This window comes from Plecotus auritus (genome assembly GCF_963455305.1).
Source record: "Plecotus auritus genome assembly, chromosome: 2".
Taxonomy (NCBI): domain Eukaryota; kingdom Metazoa; phylum Chordata; class Mammalia; order Chiroptera; family Vespertilionidae; genus Plecotus; species Plecotus auritus.
The window spans coordinates 126,315,477-126,343,224 of record NC_137771.1 but is presented as its reverse complement, the minus strand read 5'-3'; the positions used below and the strand labels follow the sequence as shown (position 1 = coordinate 126,343,224).

Genomic DNA, 27,748 nt, shown 5'->3' with positions numbered 1-27,748 from the left:
GCCCTTTGCTAACGCACAGCAGCCCACTAAATGAATACCAGTAAAAGGAAGAGTCCAAGATCACAACATTAAGTTTATACAATAAATATGGTCCTCATAAATGTGTATATATACATATATATATGTGTGTGTGTGTGTGTGTGTGTGTGTGTGTGTGTGTGTATACCTTGAAAATAATTAACCTGTAGAAAGAATAAATGGACTACAGAGTAAATTATGCCAATACACTTTTCTGTTACAAGGTGTTTCCTTTTGATCATTTCCACATGCAATATTATAATAAAGCCGTCTAAAACTACATATCTGTAAAAGAAGAAAGGAAGCATGGTTTGAGTATTTTCCCCTGGTCACATTCTTAATAAAATCATACATTACACAGTATTGTGATTTCCCATCTTGAAATAAGGACCTATCTCTGAACCCTTTACAGCCAGTTACAGACAGCATACCCATTTAGAGCTCTTTGTCTGAGATCAAATATTCCTTTTGTTTAAAATGAAGAGAAAATGCAATTTTCAGCACCTTCCATTAATTTTTCAGAAGTAATCCTTATGCATCAAACCATGGAAATTAAAGAAAAACTTATTTTGAAATTTGAAAACTATGTGCTCATCATTCCATTAAATGGACTACAAGAGACTAAAATAAAAGCATTTTTAAGCATCTGTCTTAATGCTTGGGAAGACAGTGGTCATCACTATCCTTATAATGGCAAATAAAAGCACATAGAAATTGAATACAAAACTATATTTTCCTATTTGTATAAGTATTTTATCAAATTCCCATTAGACAATTTTATTATGACATTTGCTAGCTTATAGATTATATCCTTAAACTGATGACAATTATTTCAAGTAACAATTAAACATATCTTTTATTTTCAGCAACCAGAGGTATATACAATAATTTTTTAGTTATAGTTTTTAATTTTCTCTTAAGCATAACCAATAGATATATTCAAATATTTAGCATAAAACAATGGAATCATTTTAAGTTCTTCTCTAAGTATTAGGAAGCAAAATTCCAGGGTTCTGTGCCTCAATAAACATTGCATAACTTAAAAGGTCCTTGTGCCTAATTAAATTATTTTCTGCTTACTTCTAATGCTGAAATTCTCATCTTAAATCATTATAATGGACAGGGTAAACAAAGGAGCTAAGTGATTATGTCATAATTAGATCCCTATAAACTTAGGCAGGGATAATACATATTTAATCTTATAATTAAGGTTAAAATGAAACACACCTAAGTCTATTCTTGAATAAAGTCAGATTTAAAGTAAATTCTTAAAATGTACTGATTAATCACGTCCTTAAAATAAAAAATGCAGGAGATTTTAGGAATAAGAGCTAAAGCAAAACCCAATGGAGAAAATAGGAACTATCCCATACCTGAACGCCTCAATGATATATGAACTTGCCGGGAGGGTTCCAGGGGTACCTGGTTGCCAGGACAAGGTGACACTGTTCTTAGTAACATCAGTGACCTGTGGTTTGGATGGTGGTCCTGGCAGGTCATTTAAATCATAATTTTTACTGATTGTTGCGCCAGATTCTATAGAGGACAAACAGAAAAAGCTTCATTCCTGAATGCATATGCTGATAACTATGGTTAAAAAATAAAAATCAACTATTAAAGAAGTTGACCTAGTCAGTGAACAAAAGTATATAAGTGAACATTTGCTTTTCCTACATGTTACTAAATGTTTGCTTTCACACATGATCATTAGGATTGCTTTCTCTTTAGATTGAGAAAATAAAACAACAAGGTTGTCAAGGAAAAATGTATCAAATTGCATATATGCGATGCTATGTGCAAGAGGTGCAGGAATTAAAAAGTGGCATGACAATTTTTACATTTAATGAATTTAAAATATTGATCTCTTCTTAACTTGGTATTTGATAATGAGGTAATCACTAAAATGGACTAAAGATTTCTTGAGTAGATAATTTCTGGGAAGATAATTCACAAAGAATTCACCTGTGACATCCAGCACAGCACTCCAGGAAGTCTCCCCACTTGAACTTGTAGCCACACAAGTATAAGTTCCAGTATCAGCAATCTAGTGAGCAAGGCAGGGAGAGAATTAAAGTGTTTAAAATAATTTTTTTAAAATATTGAAAAATTAAAAATACTAAATATTTCCCTTTAAGGAGATCAGTATTCGGCTATATTTAAATTGTAGCAGTATAACAGTGAATGGAATGGAATTATATGATTAAAAAACAAACAAATCATGCCAATGGAAAACTGCAATTTAGAGCTGAAAGAGACCACAGAAATAATCTAATACATAACTCACTTTATAAGTATACATAAAAGTAGCCATTTTATTAATCACTTAAAATAGTTCTGTTATTTGTTGAAGAATAACAATAGACTTTTTGGAATAATTAATATTATAACCAAAAGTTCTATTTTACAAATGTAAAATGCAGAATACTCTATGATCATGCATTGACAAAAGCCCAAAGATCAAATAAGGTTGGTTGAGCCCTGTGGGCTTACATTGCAAACATTAATTGGTATCAGTTTAGGGCTGAAGAAAGAGTGAGACTGGAAAGAGAAACTAATGACCACACAGAATAAGGCAAGTTAGATATAGAATCGAAATTCTGTGGTGAACATGAGTCTAATTGTTGATGAAATATGGGAATTCATAGAATATACTACCTGCTGGGTTCAAAATGTAAGTGTATGGGTGACTGAACTTTTCACAATTGATTCTCAAGTAAATCTTTAGTTCATGGATGTTACTGTCATTCCATTTTAATTTATTTTACATGTCATTATGTATTTTAACCTAAGGTTCAAATTGCTCTGGAATGTCATTCTTTGCCATATTATCTTCATAGAACTATCTTCCATTATGGAAGTGATGATGGGGGAGATCCTTTGTGGGAAAAGCTCTTCTTTCAGATGTGGCTGAGCACATTACAGTCATTAGAAATCTTTTCATTTAAGAAGCATCACTCACAAACTAAATATAATGAGCCGAGTTGGATTTTAATGGGATGTTCATTTGAATAAGGTCTCTGAAAGAGTAAAGAATTTGCATTTTATTATAGCTGTTGAACTAAAATGTAGCACTTGTTATTACGTGCAAATGCTAAAAGAAAGGTATGTAGGTAAAGCTTCTTAACGGATCTCCTTGTCATTGTGGGGAGATACAAGTCTGCCATTAGCTGTGGTAGATATGTTTTAATGAGTGTTCGAATATTCTACTTCTCAAAAGATACAGATTCAGCTACCAATTAGCTGAACTATAGGAACACAATGTTCATCATTCTATTCCCCCCCCTGAATTAAGTACCAAAAAAGAAATAGTGAGACATAAAGGAATATAACCTACAGAAAGTCTTTTGATATGAGTGAAGTACTGTAAAACCCATTTTTATCTCCTTTTAAAGACAGTCATATTACAGAAAGAGAATCATTTTTTTTGAGTTTAGCAAAAGTGTTATCAAAAGCCTAAATCTCATTGCTAAAAGTCACTCCTATGTCATCATCATCATCACATTCATTTTTATTCCTTCAACTTTAAATAATGTCTTTTCTGATCACAAGTATTTCAAGGCTTTCCCACCCTTTTCCTTTTATCCTCAAGCAAGTGCTTTAAAAAGAGATTCATGTCAGCCTCTGTCACCTACTGTTCTCCTTGTGCAGTTGGCTGCAGACAAGCCCCCAGGAGCCTGCATCTCAGACAGACTACTCAGGAGCCTGTCAGAGGGCTCAAAGTTTGACATCATCAAGCACCCACCTTTAATTGCTTTTTTCAAACATTACTTGGGATCCTGACTATTCAAGCACAACCTCTAATTCAGCAGTACAGTGAAACTGCATTAACCTCCATGGCCCAAGTCTGCCTTTAGCCCAGAAAGAGAGGTTAAAATGTTTACTTAAGGGGAGTTGGCATTAATTTCTTAATAACTCCCTTTTTGTTCATAGAAGAATAACAATTAATTTACAATCAATAAAAAGACAGGCTAAAATCTATATTAATTTATTTTTCTTTTAACTGAATTAAAAAGCATTTTTTCCTACTTCGAGCAATAATTATATGCTTGTGTCTCAAAATAAAAATGCATTTAATATATTGAATATTTGTGTTTCTGTGTGTGCACACACAATGTAAAAATAGAGTTCTTTCTTTTCGTATATATATCTGTATGATATACTGATAAATGCAAACTAAATGTGTGATTGCAAATAATTTGGCATTGTAGTAAACATTATGAGTATTTTAAAAGGGAAAAATTTAACATTTTTTTTTGAGATTTTTTTTTTTGCTTTGTTTTTCTTCATTGTGGTTCCTATTTTCTCTCCAGAAACCAGATTCTACTAACTCTTCTTCCATTGAACCATTTTCAGTCAATTTTTTATTTGTGCACTATTACATCTACCATCTTAGTGCTGGCTCTCATTCCCAATCTTTTGATTACTATAATATATATTCAAGTGTTGGCATAGTGCTTGCTGCATAAAGAGATGCTCTCTATATTTGGTTGAATGAATTGAATATATTTTTGAAGGGCAGGTCACCCCCATGATATGTCCTCTTGGTAGTTACACCTTGTATAATTCCTCAGCTTGCCTGTGGAAGGCCTGTTGATTTACTTCTTGCCAACAGAATTGAGCAAGTGTGTCAGAATCTCATATTTCTGATTATTCTGCTAGAACTGCCATGCCTCTCTTGCTAGGAGACTCTCTCTCTTGTTGACTTCGAGGAAGCAAGCAATCACATTGGGAATACCCATATGGCAAGGAACTAAAGGCAGCCAATAGTAAGCAAGGTCATCAGTCACAAGTAATTGAGTGCTGCTACTTTTATGTTGCTTGGAATCAAATCTATCCCAAGTCAATCTTCAAATGAGATGACCCACCTGATTCTAGACTTTTGGACCCTAAAGCAGAAGACCCAACTAAGTCATGCCCAGGCTTCTAACCCACAGGTATTGTGAAGTAATAAATGTATTATGCTTTAAGCCTCTATGTTTTTGCTGATTTGTTACACAGTAGTACATAGCTAATACAATACTCAGAAATAAACATTTATTTTGATTGACTTGATCCTGAAGCAGGTCTAACTTATATAAGTTGGCAGGAACAGTCATCCTCTGTTAAAAGACCAACAAAGCTTATTCTTGTCCACAGGTTTACATTTAAATTCCATAGCAACTTAACCTAAAATGTAAGATATTCTATGAACTAGTTAAACCTGCCTCCTGTTATGTAGTCTCATTTCTTTATTTTTTTCACATAACTGTTTGGTCAAGCCAATTTATCCACATTTCCTTATAAACTTCCTTTGTTCATGAGTTTAAATCAGATGCAATAGTCATTTTAAAATTATTTAAATATTCTATTCCTATCATTAACTTTATGTAATTAAGATTTTTATGTACATACTAGAGGCCCAGTGCACGAAATTGTGCACTGGAGGGGCGTGTCCCTCAGGCTGGCCTGTACCTTCTCGCAGTCCAGGACCCCTCAGGCGATGTCCGCCTGCCTGCTTAGGCCCGATCCCTCTCTCAGTCCTGGACCCCCTGCTCCTTTCCACCTGCCTGCTCACTCCTTACCCCTCAGATCGCTGCTCCTTAGTGGCAGGCTCCTTACCGCTGGGCTCACTGCTCTTTAGTGCCATTGCGGAGATGGGAGGGGCTCTCACTACTGCTGCTGCACTCGCCAGCCATGAGCCTGACTTCTGGCTGAGTAGAACTTCCCCTTTGGGAGCTCACTGACCACCAGGGGGCAGCTCCTGTGTTGAGGGTCTGCCCCTGGTGGTCAGTGCGCATCATAGCAACAGGTTGTTCTGGTCGTCCTGCAGTAACAGTCGCTTAGGCTTTTATTATATAGACTAGAGGCCCAGTGCATGAAATTAGTGCATAGGGTTGTGTGTCCCTCAACCCAGCCTGCTACCTCTCCAATCTGGGACATCCCTCTCACAATCCAGGACTGCTGGCTCCCAACCACTTGCCTGCCTGCCTGCCTGCCTGCCTGCCTGATTGCCCCTAACTGCTTCTGCCTGCCAGCCTGATCACCCCCTAATCACTCTCCTGCCAACCTGATCAACACCTAACTACTCTCCTGCTGGCCCAATTGCCCCTAACTGCCCTCCTCTGCCAGCCTGGCAGCCCCTAACTGCCCTTCCCTGCTGGCCCAGTCACCACTAACTGCCCTCCCTTGCCAGCCTGGTCACCCCTAACTGCTCTCCCCTGCCAGCCTGGTTGTCCCAACTGCCCTCCCCTTCCAGCTTAATCTTACCCCCAACTGCTCTCCCTGCCAGCCAATTTGGTTCTGATTGGTCGGTTTCTATGCCAGTCAGCATCTCCAGGCCTATGTCTAGGCCTGATCAGAGAGGTGCGGCTGATCAGAAACCCCCTGCTGAGGCCCTGAGAGAAACAGAGGCTTGGCTGCTGAGGAATCCTGGAGAGAAAGAGAGAGGCAACCCCTGATTAACAGCTGCCATGCAGGCTGCAGATCAGACCCTGCCTCTCTCTTCGGGCCTTTCTCCAGGCCTGATCCGCAGCCTCAGTACTGACTGCAGGACTGACTTCAGGTTGTTCTGGTCATTACGGACCCTGGGTTTTTATATATTAGGACTGGTTTTGATAAAGAGGTTAAAAACTTTCTAAGTCTGTTTAAAAATTATGAGTAACATAAGGATAATGATATTCCCTCTAATTGGAATTCATCATTTGTACAATAAGAACTATCAAGGACCATAATAAAATGCAGAGTGATGTGCTGGGATATAAGGTTTTAAGTTCAGGCACAGTTTTCTCTAGGTCAGTACGTAAGTTGAGATAAAGATAGATACAAGTTGAACATTACTTACCCGTAAGTTTTTAATTTGCAATGTTCCTTGCTCTTGTATAGTTGCTCTTGGATCTCTACCCAGAAAAGTGAATCCCTCCTTTAACCAGCTAATTACAGGAAGAGGTTCACCAGTTGCTTTACATTTCAGTAATGCTGTACCATCTACTGCTAGTGTTTGGTTGGCTGGGCCTTGTAGAATTATGGGTGGAGGTCTATCTGTTAAAACTAAAGGACAAAGATATTTTCAGAACATTTTAACTTCTATAAAATTCAGTAGTCTTGATATAAAAAGTAAGGTTAAAGCCCCCAAATCAACATTATTTATAACTTATTCTGTATCCATCAAATATTTATCATCTGTACAAACTATACTGAGGCCATATTATTATTTATAACTTTGAATTACCTATAATTAAGATGCTAATGGCATATAATTCTAACATTTTAGAAAGGCTTACTGTCATTGAAAGGTTTAATCATATTAAAATGAAAATATGGATGGCTTATTACAGCCATTCATAAAATGTCTATATTATCTCTCATAGGCATATTTAAGAAAGACAGTAGAGGATACATGAGTAGAATCAATTTTCACTTTTATTTTATTATAAAAATATACATAATACATAATTTCACCCTTGCTATCACTAGTTGCATGCTTTATGAATATAGGCTATAATATTTCTGTTGATGTCAAAATATTTTATTATAAATAAATTATATCCAAAAGTGATATTGAGTCTTTAAATTATAGTAATATAATTTGGATGATATAACTTAATTAATCCTTACAATTAAGCAAAGGTAATCAATATAATTAGACTTTATTTATGGTATGACAAACATTGGGTTTTCAACAGTGTTTACATATCTATCAATTACTGTATTTGTTGGATAAATTTTCTATAATTTCAACTTTTATTTCAGTGGGTTTTTAATTAAATTTTATCTTCAGTGTCTTTAGAAGTATTTTGTAATGAGTTAGGAAATATATCAGAATATATAGTATTATTTAAATAGGTAATAGAAATATGGAGTCAAATGGAGGCAAGCTTTTAACTAGATCTAATTAGAATACCACCTCACAATAAAACTGGCATGTCTAGGTCAAAGAAAATGTTCTTAAAATTAAGAGAAAGTTCTATAAACTTAAACATAGATTTTGGTTTATCCAAAATATGCTTTTTATTTCATGCATATATGTTATTTTCTTATTTCTAGATTACTTCATTATAAGGATACAATATATAATACATAGAGCATGGAAAATATATGTTAATCAACTATTTATTTTATCTGTAAGGCTGTCGGTCAACAGTAGATTATTAGTTAAAATTTTGGGCAGTCAAAAGTTATTCATGGATCTTCAACTGCAAAGAAGGTCAGTACCCTAACCTACACATTATTCAAGGGTCAACTGTGTGTGTGTGTGTGTGTGTGTGTGTGTGTTTAAATGTTTTAAAATATATATAATAAATGTTTAAAATTGAAAAATATATCTATTTTTTAAATTGTACTTGAATTTAGAACAAACAAGCAAGCAAACACACAAGAAAGACCATAGATACAGAGGATGATAATTGCCAGAGGCAGGGAAGCACTTGGGTATGGGAAATATGGGTGAGGGGGACATACTTACTAAATTTATAAAAAAAGACATACCACTGTTGATATTCACTGTGATCACCTGGCTGAGGGGAGTTTGTTAGGTTTCTCCACCATAAAGTTAAATTTACCCCTTTTCATAGCTGTACCCTCAGGGTGAAATGCCTCTCAGTAGTCCACACTTAAAGAGTGGGGAGTTATGCTCCACTTCCTTGAGGGCAGAATATTTACAAAAATATTTGGAAATATCGTGTGCAGAAGATTTGTCTCTTCTCTACTTATTAATTTATTTAACCATATTTTTATCAATATGTTCTCATGCATATTTATTTTATATTTTAACTTATACTCCAATTATACTTTATTTGTTTTGCTGCTCAAATTTCTACATTGGTCTTTGGGTGCTCATTTGGCTCCTGTGCTTCTTTGACATCTACCTCCAACCCCCAACAATGTGTGAGTTTTTATTTTTGTTTTTCTGAGTACTTCCTTACTTTCTGATACCAGAAGATGCTCCAGGCTGAGCGTACATAATTTCTGACCGAACACTAAAAATCAGCCATTTCTTCAAAATACACACATGCACAGTTGACCCTTGAACAATATGAACTATTATTTAGTTTATATATATAAAACTATAGTGGATTCTATTTCACTAAGCAATTGTGAAGAGAGTTTTTCTCAAGATCATGTTATATTACAATGTTCATAATAAAATAGTCTTATTGTTTATCAATCTTCTAATCATTTTGTCTATCAGTTTCTATAAATGCCTATATGCATCATCTTTTTTTCTATTCTTTACAATTCTGAGAAAAAAGCAATACATTTAGCAGTCTTTTTAGAACCTATCATGAGAAAACCAACCAATTTTAATTAAAGATGTAAGTTATTATATTGGTCCCTTGCCTGGAAAGATGTAGAAGACTTTCAATCAACCTAAACCTACTACATCAAAATATACATTAAAATCTGTGTGCATGTATGTATGTGTGTGTGTGTATGTATGTAGAAAATCTTACAAAGACCCAAAAAAATCATAAAATACTGTTCATGTATTCTTTACAAAACAAATTAGACTTATTATTTTACTGATTTCCTTAATCAAATTATTCACTTTAAAAGTAAATAAAATAACCATCAGAGTATGTGAAAGTACAATATTATATCAATTATGAAACCTCTGGCGATAATTGTGCAAATAGATATTCAAATGGGAAGTTCCATAGAATTTATTTACTTCATGGACCAAAACAGGAAAGGCAATTCACAAAACATTATCATTTTTAAATTCAACAAGAAAAATAGTTCAGTAGTAGCAGAGTAGATACTATTTAGTAAATAACTGTTTCAAATTAAATATCTATATAGAATTCAGGCAACTTCTTATAACCTACTTTTATTTTCATATTCTTGAAATCATTAGATATAACCAAAATACATCTAATTTATTTATTTATTTAATATTTAGTTCCCAAATATGTTGCTCATCCTATTTTAAATGAATTTGATCAATAAAGTAATTAAAACTCTCTTGGCCAAAAGGAATTTTCAGTCCAATCATGTTGTGGGTGAAAGATGACCACAGGTTTCCATCACATTAAGGTGAATGGTTAAATGAACATTTAGGGTTTTCAGTGATCTGTGGACAACTCCATGGTTTTCTGTAACTATGCATTGTAAATCTCTAATAAATCAGTCATATAAGATCATGATGTAACATTTTTTGTCAATATAAGATATAAGTACATGTCTTCTCATCAGTCCTTTTAGATTCTATTGACTCTACCCATAGAATTCTCATTACAATATTTTAATTTTCTCAAAGACATGGTGTAGAAGAAAAAAAAAATAAATAAAGAACATTAGCAACGAATTAATGAGGTATTTTAATGGGATATTTTGAAACTCAAGTATATGGAAGCATCTTATCTCAATCTATAATCAGTAAAATTATCATTTAACAGTTCCTTTCATCACCATTAGCAATCTCATCTTACATGAACACTTGAGCTAAAAATATTTCTGAGAAAGAAGTGTAAGTGTAAAAACATAACAACAGAAGCATTGCTATAGATGTTTTGCTTGTTTCTCAGAACATGGCATATGCTTTCATTCTTCATTGGAATTTCAATTTGGCTCTAAATTGGCCTGAATCATGCGCACAAAAAAATTTTGAAAATAAAAATGATGGCTCACATATTTTTAAATTGCTAACCAAACTAAGAAATTCAAAACACTAAAACTGAAGCCATCAACCAATGTGGCAAGTTAAAATTTGGAGACAGAGTTATAATATGTGTGTGTGTACTTAGAAGTTAGATTTGTTTACTCTAAAAATCAATAAGTCTATAACCTTCACTCAATGTTTTTGAAAAAAGGATCTTGATTTTGTGATTGCTTACTTAAGTAAAAATCAATGTAGTAATTAATGTTCAAGCCAGTTGTAGGAAAATGTCCAGAGCCATCTCGTTTACCAGATTTAAAACTGTTTATCACTGTCTTAATTTTGACCTCAGAAATGCAGCTAGAATAACTACTGCATTTTGTGTGATCATGTCTTCAACTAACATAAATTCTCAAAACAAAAGTTTTGTGTTCCATTATATTAATCACTAGAGGCCCAGTGCATGAAATTTGTGCACGGGGGAGGGGGGGGGTGTCCCTCAGCCCAGCCTGCACCCTCTCCAATCTGGGACATCCCTCTCACAATCCAAGACTGCTGGCTCCCAACTGCTCGCCTGCCTGCCTTCCTGATTGCCCCTAACCACTTCTGCCTGCCAGCCTGATCACCCCCCCTAACCACTCCCCTGCCAACCTGATTGATGCCTAACTGTTCCCCTGACATCCTGTTTGCCCCTAACTGCCCTCCCCTGCTGGCCTGGTCACCCCTAACTGCCCTCCCCTACAGGCCTGGTCCCCCCCAACTGCTCTCCACTGCAGGCCTGGGTCCCCCCCAACTGTTCTTCCCTGCAGGCCCGGTCAACCCCAACTTCCCTCCTCTGCTGGCCTGGTCCCTCCCAACTGCCCTTCCCTGCTGGCCATCTTGTGGTGGCCATCTTGTGTCCACTTAGGGGCAGGCTCTTTGACCACATGTGGGCAGCCATCATGTATGTTGGAGTGATGGTCAATCTGCATATTACTCTTTTATTAGATAGGATAGAGGCCTGGTGCATGGGTGGGGGCCAGCTGGTTTGCCCTGAAGGATTTCCCGGATCAGGGTGGGGGTTCCCTTGGGGTGTGGGGCGGCCTGGACGAGGGGCCTGTGGTGGTTTGCAGGTCAGCCACACCCCCTAGCAACCCAAGCGGAGGCCCTGGTATCTGGGATTTATTTATTTTCTATAATTGAAACTTAGTAGCCTTAAGCAGAGGCCAAGGCAGGCCAGGGCTGCAGAAGCTTGGCTTCCTCCACCACTGGGGGCAACCCTAGCCTCCTGCTCTCTCCAACTCCATGGCTGCCACCATTTTTGTTGGGATTTATTTATCTTCTATAATTGAAACTTTGTAGCCTGGAGTGGAGGCCTGAGCCCGCCAGGGTGTACAGATAGCTTGGCTTCCTTCATCACCAGGGAAACTCAAGCCTCCCTCCTGCTCTCTCTGTGACCGCAGCCATCTTTGTTGGGTTAATTTGCATACTCACTCCTGATTGACTTGTGGGCGTGGCTTGTGGATGTAACAGAGTGATGGTTAATTTGCATGTTGCTTTTTTATTAGATAGGATAATTCTGAATATCCACCTGTTTCATGAACCACATCAGTCATACCATAAACCAACTTCTCTAATTTCTCAATTTTATTTTCTACAAATATGTTTTTCCATAAAAATGTCTTCATTTAATAATATTTTAGAGTCTGTCTTTTGTAAAATAATATAATCTAAGATCTTCAAGGATTAAAATAGAGATCTTAAGTGTTGTTTCAAATGTTTTGTAATACTGTAGACTAAAACTTGGCTTTGGCCAGAATGTCAGAATTTCCAAGTATATGTACTTGGACATTTTTGTTCATCGTAGAAAACTTAAAATCTTAACAAAGATTAACAATTATATTTTATTTAGGTTAAGGAAATGTGAAGGCATGAAGAGTAAAAGGTCATGTCAAGGTACAGGAAGAACTCAGCACTGTTCCTTCCTGACCCTGACTTATTTCTGTTTGGCAGTAGCGAATCTCTGCAGCAGCAGCAAGCACAACCATTCACAACCCAGTATCCCACAGCCAAAGTTTCTCTGTTCTATTTACATTATTTCCATTCCTGCCAATGTGCAGAATCAGGCAATACCACGAACATTAAAAAACATTTCCTTCCTATTCATTTTAAATGACCTTTTAATCTACATGTATATGTGAATTGTATGAAAGCACTTTTCACCAGAAGAGAGAGAATCAGAGAGGTCACAGACAGAAGCTCTTGAGTCTCAGAATCATAGTGTCAAGAAAAAAAAACAAACAAAAAAACAAAAAAACAAAAAAAACAAACAAAAAATACTACCCACAAATTCACAAATAAAGGAGAGCAGAAAAAACTTTAAGGCATCAAAAAATATAGCTTAAATTCATGTTCACATGTTAAAAAAGTATCTAAAACTCCCTATTTGTCATTTGTGACAAGCTGTTGGGGGAAAGTCAGTTAAAGCTCTTGTCTTAACTCTATTCCAACTTTTGCTATGAGTATAGGTGCTTCGTTTAAGATTCCTAGTACATATGTTCAAATAAAGAAATAATAATTTTAGCATCCAACAGTAGTTTTGAGGTGTTTAATTAATTTAAGATAGTGAATGTATAATTAAAAAGTCATAGGATGTCACTAGCTAACTAAAAATCCATCTCCATTTCCACTAAATATTAAAGATGCTATATTTCTCCTCTAGTAAAGTAATATTATTATTTAATAGAAGCAAGTATGTCTTCACAAGACTAATTAAAATATACAGATAATATGTCTATACAATTTGACTGTGATATTTCTTTAAAATAATGCATCACTAAGTGTTTAACAATAGATTATCTTGGAAGTTCACTGGGAAAATAAATGGTATTAAATCAAGGAGAATTATAAACTATTAAAAATGTTCTTTTATCTAGATCCAAACTAAATGATAAGAATTTATTAAAATAATTTAACTAATAAATCAGAACATTTCACATGTTAATGTGAATCTTGAAATAAAAAGTATCCCTGATCAGGTTACAACATCATCCCAATATGCCAAAGTTGCAGGTTCAATCCCTGGTCAGGGCATATCTATATATATAAAAAACCAGAGACCGCTATGATGCCCGCTGCAGCCAGTGAACCAGCCTGATTGGGAGGTGGAGCCAGCCAGCCAACCTCCCAAGGCCCCTCCCCTCAGCTGGCCCTGTCCCTGATTGGCCCACCGCACCCTTATCGGCCAGCAGCCCCTCCCCCTGGCTGGCCCCACCCCTGATTGCCCCCCTACCACAACATGGGACAGGGTGGTCAGCCAACCTTCTGAAGCCCCTCCCTCTGGCCGGCCTTGTCCCTGATCACACCCCCCCATGCCAACATCAGCCCCTCCCAACCCGATCAGGGGCAGGGCCGGCTGGCCAACCACTTGAGACTCCTCCCCCTAGCCAGTTCCACTCCCGATCGGCCCCCCACACACACCAATCGGGGGTGGGGCTGGCTGGCCAACCTCCCACTGTCTCCTCCTCCCAACAGGCCCAGTCCTGAACTGCCCATGTTGGGGCCGGGCCAGCTGGACCCCACCCGTGCACGAATTTCTGCACTGGGCCTCTAGTATAAAAAATTAACCAATAAACACAGAAATAAGTGAAACAACAAATAGATCTCTCTCTCTCTCTCCCTGTTCCTACTCTCTCTTTCTAAAAATCAAAGAATAACATTTTTTTTAAAACCATTATTTCCATAAGACAAATGTAATAATACTGCACCATCAGTAACTTCCAGTTGAGCTTTTGCTAAAATGCTTCCTGCCACAGTTAGGGCCTGGCAAATGTAGTAACCCGCATCTGAACGTTGAATGTTGGTGATCGTGAGGTCTCCGGTTGGTGACACAGAACATCTACTATTGGGCTGCTGTGGTTGGTTTGGGAAAAGCAGGTTCTGTGGAAGCAAACACAATCTCATCAATATTCTTTTCCCACTTGGAAGGAAAATTACACTAACAATAGCTATTGCAGTTACGGGAATATGGTTTAAAAAGAAAATACATAGTTTTAATAATAAAACATAGTGTTGAAATAATTTAATGACACATAGTGAGTTTCACTGAGAAACTTTTTGCAAATGATGGAAAAATAATATGCTCTAAGAAGTCATCATGCTCTAGTTGAAGGCACAATCATCTTTAAAAAATAAGTATCTTAGCAATTTCATCTTTTCCTAACTTTCTGATAATTACTTCATATACTAGTATTTGAAACATGGTTTGCTGGTCTATGAAATGGGCATTATAATGCTTATCTAACTCAACTCATAAGAAAGTGAGGATCTGGAATGAAACATTAACTATGCATACATTTTATACACTGCACATTACTAAAGAATACAAAATATATTTTCTGCTGATCATCCTATCTTATAAAAGAGTAATATGCAAATTGACCGTCACTCCAAGACACAAGATGGCCGCACCCATGTGGTCAAAGATGGCCACCCCCATGTGGATACAAGATGGCCATCACAAGATGGACGGCAAGGGAGGGCAGTTGTGGGCGATCAGGCCAGCAAGGGAGGGCAGTTGTGGGCAGTTAGGGGTGACCAGGCCAGCAGAAGAGGGCAGTTGGGGGAGACCAGGCAAGGAAGGGAGGGCAGTTGAGGGGGGACCCAGGCCTGCAGGGGAGGGCAGTTGGGGGGACCAGGTCATCAGGGAAGGGCAACTGGGGGACACCAGGACTGCAGGAGAGGACAGTTATGGGTGACCAGACTGGCAGGGGAGGGAAGTTAGGGATGGCCAGGCCGACAGGGGAGGGCAGTTAGGGGCAATTGGGCCAGCCATGGAGCAGTTAGGCGTTGATCAGGCTGGCAGGGGATTGGTTAGGGGCAATCAGGCAGGCAGGCAGGCGAGCGGTTGGGAGCCAGCAGTCCTGGATTGTGAGAGGAATGTCCGCACGCCTGTTTAGGCCCTAAATGGGCAGTCAGACGTCCCTCAAGGGGTCCCAGATTGGAGAGGGTGCAGGCTGGGCTGAGGGACACCCCCCTCCCCCATGAATGAATTTCATGCACCGGGCCTCTAGTTTTTAATATTTGATGATATTATCAGAATTTCTCCTAAAGGTGTTACCAAAAAATGTGTGACTGAGACTAATGCAGAGCCCAATCTACTTGTGCTGTAAGGTTTCTACATAGTGTAAGAGCCTCAAAGTGAACTATGAACAAATGCTGCAGACTAAGCAAGATTAATAGGCAAATCAAAGAAAGTAAAAAGAAGATAAAGACTATTTCTGAAGTATGTCTGCAACTTAAAAAATTTAATAATACTTTCTTTTAAAAAGTTAGTTTACTATATATCTCATATTAAATATAAGCAGCCTAATCACAAGCTTTAAAATGTTTTCATATGAGATCAGGGATATTAACTGCCATGACCTATGTTGCTTTACTGTTACTCAATTAAGAAAAACATTTGGGTGTAATAAATTATATTGAGATATATTTCCAAGATGGATTATAAATTTGAATATATCAATTTTATGTTGTATTTATTTACAAAACAGACATTATAACCCTATGTGATCTGTTTCTCAATATAGTAATTAATTTTCCAGGTTTGTAATTAAACAGTTTCAATACGTTAAAATAAGAAGATAATAACATTCAATTAAAGGCATAAGACACATTTCACCTTAAAATGTTTTTACCCTTGAAGTAATACCAACGGAAGAGGATAAAATAGGGTATTAACACTTTTCAATTACGCTAAATGACTTTAATCCTGAGAATGATGTCCTACTTTAATTAGAAGCTCTTCTCTTTATTGCAACATGATGGATGTCCACTTTATTAGATTCAAGTGTGACACCATAAGCCCACTTTACATAAACATTACCATGTTGTTAAACCCTTTCTAAAAGAAGTGATGTTTGCTAGCATGTCAGGAGCATAATTTCAAAATGCCATTGCCCTGTTATAAAATTTGTATTACTATATAAGGATAGACATTTTTATCATATGAAACATCATTTGCGAACAAGCTAATTCTCTCATGGAATCCAGATATATTACTGAAATAAACCATCTGAAAGAGAAGGGTCTAAATTTTAAAGCCACTTGAAAATGATACAATAACTCAAAGTGTGCACTTTCCTACAATTAGCCATTAGAATACTGATTTACATAGCACTAATACATTAGATGGGTTTAATTCTCTCTGGGATCTCTTCCTGTACAATGTAATATTAGTCCACCTTCTAAATGATTCGTTGACATGGAAAATGACATATGATTGAGGTTAACCCATCATCTTTTATTTCCTGCTCACATGACTTAGGCAAAAGATAATGGATTACAAGCAAAACCCAGAATTTTACAAAGCTCTTCTTGCTTTGAAGTGCCTGGGTATCCTATTAGTGCTAATTGGCACTATCAGCACATATTGAGGAATACGGACCATTAAGTCCAGGCTCTTAACTCTCTTTCTTCTGAAGGATTGTCATAGATCACTGCAAAAATTGGATACTGGAGATAGTAAAATCAATTTATTTTTCCTGATACCCAGTTCATGATTTGAAATTTTGCAATCTGCTCCAACACTTCTCTTCTCTTCTCTCTCTTTCTCTCTCTCTCTCTCTTTTGTGAGGAAGACAGGTAGAGAAGAGAAAATAAAAACAGACCTAAGATAATAATTAAATCAGATAATCTAACTGGAAAATTTAACATCTCTGGAATTACATAATAATTTGTCAAAAAAGAAACGCTCTGAAATTATTTGATCATTACTTTTTTCAGCACCATTAAAACACAATGTAGCATATTTAAATATCATGTTTATTTGGCCATGGGAACAAAGCACATTTTATGCAATATCTTATAACCTGGAGCTATTTCAGGGCATGGGATTCACACATGACATAGCTGTATCTATATAATAACAAAACATGCTATAATGGTGTTTGACACTATACATGTATTTAAAGTGTAGATTTGCCACAATCAAATAGTTTTACATCATGTTTCCTATATTGTTTATAAATAAATAATGTATTTTTCTCCTGGCCGCAGCCTTATCAGGCTCTGTGTGGATCTGGGAGCAGAGGGGACCAGAGTGGTGCTGAGCCTCTCCTTGGTCTTGGACTACAGTGTCCAGGCAGAGGAAGACCTCAGGCCCTGCAGCCTTCACCTGCCATTGTAGCCAGGACTCAGTGGGAAGCAGGTGCATTCTGCATTTTCTTATTTTTAACCAGATGTTAGAAATAACATCTTGTTGACCTTCATAATATGTAAGGCACTTTACTATGTACACTAACTAAATTATGACATCTCCATGACTTATGTGAAGTAAAATGTATTATCCTCCTATTTTAGGTTAAGAAAATTTCAGTAGAGATAAATAGTGCTGCAAAGATTGTGCATTCACAAGAGGGAAAATGGCTTTAGAATTCTTTCCTTTTCTCGTGTGTGTGTGTGTGTGTGTGTGTGTGTGTGTGTGTGTGTTATAGCTAAGGTCATGTTGTTTAACACTGAGTCTAGAGTGTGTGATGCTTTTATCCAAAACCAAATTTTAAGTGAAGAATTGAGGAACTCTATGTGTAGATATCAATTTTATAGTTATAAAGTGATTTTTAAAAATATAGGAAATAAGGCCTGGAACAATTCCAATGTTAGAAAAGGGAGTGGTCAGCACTTTATATTATCTTCCCATCACTAATTTTACACCCCACAAATCATAGGGGCGTGACTGCATCAGGTGCATTCAGGAAGGGAGGAAAGACAATTTGTCCATCCAGGTCAAGTTGATAAAACTGCTAGTTTGGGGTGGAACAGGAATATGTAGGAGCCCACAAGAATTACAAAGACCACTGAGGGGACTTCCTGATGCCTCTCTACCCAGATGATCATGCCTGAGTTCTGAGCAACAGGTTCTCTTAATAAAGGCTGTAGCCGTTCCCCATATCTAAAATCAAAGGTTTTAGATTTCCTGAGACTTTTAATCATGGTTGCCATTATTCCTCAGAAAATTCTTCCAGAACTTGGCCAAACAGCAGAAGGTGCCGAGGAGGAGCACTGGTGGGCTTCTTCCTGAAAACTACATGCCTCCTTGGCAATGGTCCTGGAAATCTAGAAAAAATTCTTTAGGTCCTTCAGGAATGTACAGCTATGAGCTTAGACAAAGGACCCAATTTTTGATCTGGTTGAAGCTGGAAATTCCAAACATAACCTCAGCACCTAGTAGCTGAGTGTTCATCACAGTTGGGACCAAGTCTTAAATGAGAAAAGTTGTGCATCCATTTGAATGTTAGCAGAGAATCTGAGAAGCCTGCTGCTCAGAGAGGATAAACCAGTGAACAGCAAAGACCAAAGTGTTAGTTGCTTCCAGTTTGTAATGTGTTATTGTCTGTCCAATCCTACTGTGAAGGAATCCAGAAAGGATGATGGAACAAAATATTTTTCCCACACTTAAATGGAAGCATGCTTAACCTAACGATAAAGAAAATGTTATTTATACTTTTTACCTAGGAAAGGTAACTGAAATTTGTTGCCTGGTCATTTAATAATGGAAATGTATATTGATAGGATATTCTAAGTGCTGTGTGTTGTCTCATCATTCCAGAGAAGTTCAGTGCAAGAAAACTAAATGACTTTTTTGTTCAGAAAGTCTAAATAGTGACAGGTTTTGGTTAGAATTTAAAGATCGTTTGGTTACACGGAATTGTATTTATTCTATATAAGATACAGAAGTTTAGAAAATCAGCACTGGAACATCTAATTCCCACTTATTTTAGAATGAGTCAGTTCCTTTTTTAGAAACAACGTAAATTCAACATTGGTAACAAGAAAGGCAAGGCAAACTTTGAGGATCCCCAAAGACAGGGGGTTCACAGAAGCAGTCGATGCTCACACTTACCTGGCTGCCTTCTTTCTGCCAAAACACAGCTGGCTGCGGATTTCCTTTAGTCTCACAGGGAAATGTCACTGTTCGACCTTGTGCAACAATCTGATCTCTCGGCCTAACCACAAATTGTGGAGGAGCTATAATTTAAATGGAAAGAAAGTGTGTAAATATAAACTGTTGAGAAAGAAAAATGTAACCAAAGGGAGAATCTGGTACTAAGTGGATGGCTCAGTGCCAGACAGAGGCTACAGTTTTTGACTTACTTTTAAGCATTTCTCATAAACAATGGGAAGAGAGCGCTCTATCACATGTGAGGAAAGAAGTAAATGTATTAATAGTAAGCACATTTGAAATGTTGTACATTGTAAATTCATAGGCCATAAGGTTGCATGGAATAATAGATTTTTATGATAGTCTTACTTTTTTCAAAATTTGTTTGAGAGAGAGAGGGAGTGAGAGAGAGAGAGAGAGAGAGAGAGAGAGAGAGAGAGAAAGGTAGAAAGAGCGAGAGAGCTAACGTTGATCAGTTGTCTCCTGCAGGTTCCTTGACTGGAGATCATATCCCAAACCTGGGTATGTGCCCTGACCAGGAATCGAACTCACCACCTCTTGGTGTACAGGATGATGCTTCAACCAATTGATCCACCTGGCCAGGGAGATATTCTAACATTTTTAAAGAAAAATATGATTTCCCAATTTGGTTTTGTTTTTGAATAGATAGAGATAGAAACGAATCACTCCATTACTCAGACATCTCCTCTCTGTGAAGCCAGTCTATTGACAAACATTGCTTGTTTTTGTAATATTTGCAAGACATGGTACTAGGCACAGGAATACCAGAGGGATTAAATATGAGATTTATTCTCAAAGTGCTTATATTACAGAACTGAAAAATTGAAGTGTTGAAGACATTGAAAAATTGATAAGATGCAGGTTACATACAAAGATAAAAATGTTACAAATAAATGTATACACGTGGTTGATTCTACTTAATTCATTTCTAGTAAGCATCAGTCAGATAATTACTATGTTCCCCTTCTCGGCACTAAAGATGCACAGAGAAAAAGCATTGGTCACCCAGCCATCAAGAAACTCATAGGTTAATGGAAAATATAATACAAAATATAAAACGTAATGTCAACAACAACTGCAACCCTAAAACAACAATTATCTAAAAGTACGGTAAATTCTATGGCATAGATTCTCCCTATAACTTACATTATAGAACACAATAAACGGGACAGGACTTCAGGATGGAGGGGTCCCTTTTGTTCTGGTGGCTGTGGAAAGCTTTATGTGAGAAGTAAACCTGATCGGGGTTTTGAGGAAGGGTTGCATTTAGATAAGTGTGGAAATGAACAGTTCCAAGCTAAGAGCTTACTAAGCAAAGTGCAAGCAAAAATGCACCTAGTGTACAGCAGGAACGGAGGGCCCAGATATGCAAACTTCATGGGCTACAAAAGACAGATCTGGACCCAGTCTAAGAATGTCCTGAGAAGCCAAACCAGCTTTTGACTATTTCTAAACTGAGGAGTAACAAATGCAAAGCATAACTTTGGAACCTTTAACCCCCTAATAAATATAGGATAGCTTTTGAGGGAAATACATTGGTCAATAAAGTAGGAAGACTAGTAAATTGGTGTAGGTGAAGATAAGAAGACCTAGACACAAGTAACTTCAATAGAAAAGAAAATAAGGGGGTGGGGGTAAAATTACCAAGAAAATTCAGATTTAAATTGGGGGCTAATTATAAAGTAGACAGTAAAACTGGAAGTTTCCATGAGGACATTTTCTTCACACCAAAACCACTCCTATTAAAGAAAAACAGCCTGCTCATGCCATGTTTCTTTTTCTAATCATCTGTTTTCACTTTAACTCTTTGTTCATGTTTGAAAACTGAAGAGCAAGAAAACACTTTAAAATCAATTCTGGTTTTTATAACCTGGTGTACATGGCAACAAACCTGAAACCTGAACTCTAGAAAAGTCTAACAATAATCGACATTCACTCAGTAAAGGCCTTTACTCAGAATCTATCAGTCCTTCAGGAGTACATATGTGCAGGTCCAAGAACAGAGTAAATGTAGGGCAGCCTCTAACACACAGCCGGTTACTCATTCCTAGAAGACCTCTAACATGGAAACAGCAGCAGTATTTTTTCAGAAAAGTCACTGAGAGCTGTGGTGACTTATTTTTTGGTGTTCAATATACTGCCTCCTAATTCACCACATTCAACATATCCCAAGTGTTGGAAGATGCCCATTGCCTTCACTAGCAGAGAGGTGTGCACAAGAAACCTGGAAGGCTGGTCAACCTTGAAGGCTCTGGCAAGGGTCAGAGCCTTACACCCACTGTCTAGTTGAGACAAAGGGAGCTGAAGCAACTTCCACCTTTTAGTCTTATGTTAATCCTTACTGATGGGCTATCATTGAGCTATTATTGGAATTGCTTGCCTAAGGGCTATGGTGGATCCCAAACCTGAATAAAAGGGATCACAAGGCCAGAGCAAAGTGTGGTCCTCTCTTGGGCTTCCCCCTGGCCCCCAATTCCCAAATTAATATTTTCCAGTCTCTTTCATTTCCGTGCGGCATCCTCCAGACCCCGAACCCTGAACCACGCAGGACGTGGGGAGGACACCCGCAACTGGCAGCCCAAAGTGGGGTACTCGCACCCAAGGACAAAAGAAATACATCTACTAAGTGAAATTTTCTATAACTATAGATAACAGAAGACTGTTTAATAGGATGAAGAACTGAAGAACTCAGACTTAGGGTCTGTTGGAACATGTGGTTTATGTGGTCTTGTATTTTCAGAAAATTACTTGCTTCTTACAATCTTCTTGTTATTTCTACACAATTCCACTGAATTAGCAGATAGATTTTTTTTGTTGTTGTTCTGTGCTTTCTAACAAGAATGTTAGCTTAAATCAGTGTTACAAAACTATGTTAGGAATAACTCTTAAACACTACAGTACCCATTTTTTTCAGTAGAGGTGTGAAGCCACCAGATATTTATACCAAAAAAGACTTAAGATGGGTCTCGCTCATCTATAATATCCAACAAGATTACATCTATAAAGAAAAAGTTAAGCCTGGCCAGATGGCTCAGGTGTTGAGAGTGTTGTTCCGTACACCAATAAGTTGGTCCTGGGTTGGGGCTTATGGGAAGCAAACTGATCGACTTTCTCACATCAATGTTTCTCTCTCCTCTCTCTCTCTCTCTCTCTCTCTCTCTCTCTCTCTCTCTCTCTCTCTCTCTCTCTCTTTCTCTCTCTTCTTTCTCTCTGATATCAATTTAAACAAACCACATATCCTCAGATGAGGATAAAAAAGTTAAAAGTTAATGTATAGTTACTTACTTCTTAGTAATCCTATGGGAAACAAGTTAAGTTACAATACAGACAGCAAAAAGTATTGAGTAATTTGTCTTCCATCTCATTATAAAAAATTAAAAAGTCAGTATAGTCAAAATCAGTTCACAATTTTTAATAACAGTCACATACTCAGCATATTAGTTCATTTGTATTGCTTTGAACCAGAAACAATTTAAATTGTCTCATATGACTCATCAGTAAAACCTTAGAGCCCAGAGGAGCTATAAAGTCCTTTTTATTTAATTTTTAAAATGTAATACACATTGAAATAATCAAATGAAACAGCAAATTTAAAAAAATGTAAACAGATATTATAGTTTTATAAAATACATTTTCATTTATTTCAGAGAGGAAGGGATTGGAGGGATAGATTGAAACATCAATAATAAGAGAGAATCATTGATTGATTGCCTCCTGAACAACAGGGGATTGAGCCTCAAACCTGGGCATGTGCCCTGACTGGGAATCAAACCGTGACCTCCTGGTTCATAGGTCAACGCTCAACCATTGAGCCACCACAGCCAGGCATTTTTTATAGTTTTTATAAAAACACATATTTTTATTGATTTCAGAGAGGAAGGGAGAGAGGGAGAGAGAAAAACATCAATGATGAGAAGGAATCGTTGATCGGCTGCCTCCTGCACACACTCTACTGGGGATGGAGCCTGCAACCTGGGCATGTGCCCTTGACCAAAATAGAACTTGGGACACTTCAGACTGCAGGCCAATGCTCTATCCACTGAACCAAACCACCTAGGGCTATTTTATAGTTTTAAGTATGTCATGCTTACTCTGCATCTATCATAGTAAGATTACCATATGCACTATAAATATAACTACAGTCTCCCTTAAATTAGATTTTTGAAGTTTTCAAAAATTTTATGGTAGATGAGTGCTTTTACAAAATGCTCTTGGAATCCAGATCCTACAATTTTAGCACAGTCTTTTAAACACAGCCCCCAAAATATGAACTGGCAAAAGATCACATCTCTGCATCTACTTATTTTAAAGAATAGGATTCACCCATTTATTCATTCAAAATAGATTAATTGATTCAAACTATGAGAAAGTCTGCTTGATACAGGGGATGAAAAGCCAATTAAAAAAACATATAATGTTCTGGCCAATGGCAGAGACTTCTAAATAAATAAATTAGTAAAAACAAATACAGTAGAGTATGATTTGTATAATAGAAAAATGCAGAGGGGCATTGGGGAGGAAAGCATAGAAGAGCAGCAAATTAGAACAGGTGATAAGGAAAGAAGAGGAAAGATGTCAAGAGATGGCCACACTTGAGTTGTGTTTTGATGCACTTTCAAAAATTCGCTAGAACAGGAGTAAGATTGTTTGGGATAAAGAGAAATAGACATAAGGCCAGTGGAACTGGATGCATTAGGGGAGTGTAAGAATAAAATCAGGGGTGAAGAAGTGATGTAAGTAGGAACAGACAATTTCTGCTAAAGGACCTTCAATTTTGTCCTGAAAAGTATGGAGATTTGTTCAAAGATGTTTATGCAAGAAAGATATAGCAACCCATGTTACAGAAAAAAAATGCTATTTAAAGGAGTACAGGTTAGAAAACCTTATCCAGATGGACAAAATATTCAATTGAAAATTTCCATCATCCTAAATAATAAAGAGCTAATATGTTAATTAGACCGAACAGCAGAACAGCTGTCCAGATGACCTTCCAGACCACTGCCCTGATGTAGCTGGGCTACGAGGGCCAGCCAAGGCTGCGAGGGGCTGCAAGGGCCGAGCTCCTTGCATGAATTTTGTGCATCAGGCCTCTAGTTCATAATAACATTTCATCAGAACTCTTAAAGGACAAAGAAATTCTGCAATATCATAATGTAATATTTACCACTAATGACATAATCTAAAAACACCAGAAAATTTTGTTTCTTGAGTTTTTAACCTTTCATGTTTTGTTTATTTATATTGTACTTTTTTTTCAAGTTATTATAAATACCCTGTATTTCTAACATACCATATGGTTTGTTATCACCAGAACTGAAGCCACATTAACCTTCCTGGAACTGGAATCACTGTACAATATTTAAAATTGAAACATTAAGATATTATGAAATATGTGTGAGAATTTACATGGTGTCTAGAAATGGAATAACTGGGTGATGAGGAATGTGAATCTTCAACATTGTCAAACTGCTCTCTAAGGAGTGTACTTATTTATGATCTCCCCAGCAGTGGTTAAGAATTCTTGTTGCTCCATATTCTTGCCAACATTTGATGTGATCAAAATTTTTTTTTAATTTTTTTCTGGCATAACTTGGTACTTTATTATGGTTTTAATTTATATTTTCTTGATTATGATGAGATAGGTTATCTCTTAGATGTTTATTTTTGTCTGTTCAGGTTATCTTTGTGAATTAACTATAACTTTTGCCACTTCCTCTTTTTTAAAATTGTGTTTTCTATTTATAGTTGATTTATAAGAGTTCACACACACATATACATGCACATATATTTACTTACATATATTAGGTATTACAATTTTTTATGATTGTATAAATTTTAATCATCTTCTCCCAATCTGTAACTTGACCTATTATTTGAATGATTTTTTAAAAAAGCTTTATTGAAGTATAATTTGTACACCACAAAATTTATTTATTGTAAATATACAGATTGATGTGTTTTAGTAAATTTATGACTGGATAGCCATTGCTACAATCCAATTTGGGGGCACTTTCATCACCTCCAAAAATTTCCTCTTGTCTATTTTTAGTCAATTTCACCTCCCAATCCCATAGAGGTTTTCCTTTTTTGTTGCTAAATAATATTCCATTGTGTGGATATATACCAGATTTTACTTATTCACTCACCCTTTGTATTGTTTCCAGCTTTTAACTATTGTGAATAATATTGCTATGAACATTTGTGTATAAATTTTGGGTTCAATATATATTTTGATGTCTATTTTATGGATATTCCAGAGTGGAATTGTTGACTGCATTTAATTCTGTGTTCAAATTTTGAAGAAACTGCCAAATAGTTTATAAAATGATTGTAACCCTTTTTCATCCCCACTAGCACTGCTTTTTCTAAATAGGCTGATGATTTGAATGGTGGGTACATAGAGAAATGATTTCTCCTAAGATGTGTAGTCACTAAGGTTACCTGACTAATTGTTTTTCTTATTTTAACTTTTATCCTGGCTTCCTAAGGATCATTCCTCTGCCTGCACAGCTGAGTGGTCAGCAGGGGATTTATGCAGAGCTTGTGCTAGACTGTGCCAGGTTCTCCCTGCCCTGGTGGATCCGAAAGTCATTTAGACTTGCAGCCAGTTCTCACATCTCCCTTGGTTTATCTCCAGGGATCTCCCTTGCACGAGTCTCTTAGATCTGTAGCCACTGAGGTGTGTGTGGGAAGTGTATTTCAGCTCTTACCCAGGACATCTAAGACTGCAATCTGAGGCTGGCGAGCTGCTGGCTTTTCCCCGTTCAAGCCTTTTAGCTGGAAAAGCCCTGGGTGTTTGCTCCCCATTTCACCCTTCAAGCACCATCTGAACTGAAGGACTCCTACGGCAGCAAAGCCTCTGGTTATATAGCCATCCCAGCACTGGCAAAACTCCAATTCTTTTTCCTTCCTTCCTTCCTTCCTTCCTTCCTTCCTTCCTTCCTTCCTTCCTTCCTTCCTTCCTCCCTCCCTCCCTCCCTCTTTCCCTCCCTCTCTCCCTCCGTCGTCCCTCCCTTCCTTCCTTCTTTCCTTATTTCTTTCTTTTTTGATTACCAACCAAGTGGGATAAGAAGATCACATATCCCTGCTATTCTCACCCAAAATTCAAACAGTTTTTCAAGAAGAAATGCTTTCCAAATCATTTAAAAATTAAGATATTAAATAATTTAACATAGCAAAAGATTTACAGAGTATTCAACCTCAGAAAATGTCCATTCATTCCTATTGACTTTTGAAGTCGACCATAAAAACGGATCGCGTCAATCACTTTTACTTCTGTAGACTCTCTCTGCAATCTTCTGTGATGGGATATCAGCTGGAGGAATTTAGTTTTGAGGTTTTGAAATGAAAACTGCATCAATAATTCTTCTGATAACACTTCACAGTTCCAGTATTTCTGCCAGGTGGCAATGAAAATGGTTTGAAAGCCAGTACTTGGCTGATAGCACCAGTGGGAGGGAATAGGCAGATAGGAGGCATTTTGTCAACACAGCTCAAGGGCACAAAGTGTGCTGTACTTTAAATGGAGTTTCTGTGATGGCTCCCATTGAATATAAGGAAAGACGATTAGGTCCTCATGATGACAATTCAAAACACACATTTAGACCCAATGTGAATTACAGAGGTTGAGTTATAGCTCCAGAAGAATATGCCAGTTACAGAAATGGCAATTCTCTTATGTACACCTAAGACAAAAGACTATAAAATACATATTTATATCCTCTCTAAAACCCCAAAACATGAGAAGAATCTTTTGTAATGATGATGTAATAACCTACTTGCTTAATCTGTTAAATGATTAGATCTTATTGCTGCAGCCATAACAAGAAATGAGATAAAGAACACAGAGTAGCACAATTCAGTGTTCAATCACCACAACTTAAGAACGATAGCTGTATTAAAAAGTATGTTGTGTGATTTCTATAGAAGTAGACCCAAATATGGAAAGGTCAATTAAGATCGGAGGTCTGGTATCATTTCCTTGAAATGGTTTTTGAGATTTAAATACAATGTGCAGTAAATTAGATTTGATTTCTGATAAATTATGCTTTGATACTGCATTCAGCCCAAGCTGGCTTCAATCAAAGTCATGCTACAGCTCTGTTATGCTAATGCCCACTGGTGAGAGTGAGTGGGCGATATGGAAATCAGTTGGCTGAACATGAGTAGAAAGCATAGGCCAAGCATGAGGTGGGCTTGGAGATGAGGGGATGGAGGGC

The 27,748-nt window shown here is 37.0% G+C and overlaps 1 protein-coding gene across 15 annotated transcripts in view; it reads right to left on the bottom strand.

Moving 5' to 3' along the window:
* ROBO2 (roundabout guidance receptor 2) overlaps positions 1-27,748 on the bottom strand; it is a gene marked incomplete at its 3' end in the record, with an annotated part of 1,552,622 nt that overhangs the window by 108,156 nt on the left and 1,416,718 nt on the right. For all 15 annotated transcript variants that reach the window (XM_080654546.1, XM_080654549.1, XM_080654547.1 and 12 more), the window contains 5 exons: positions 19,470-19,594; positions 14,338-14,509; positions 6,839-7,044; positions 1,981-2,062; positions 1,392-1,554 (listed from right to left, as the gene is read on the bottom strand). In XM_080654546.1, the coding sequence (XP_080510672.1) occupies positions 1,392-1,554; positions 1,981-2,062; positions 6,839-7,044; positions 14,338-14,509; positions 19,470-19,594 (748 nt within the window). The remainder of the gene's footprint in view (positions 1-1,391; positions 1,555-1,980; positions 2,063-6,838; positions 7,045-14,337; positions 14,510-19,469; positions 19,595-27,748) is intronic.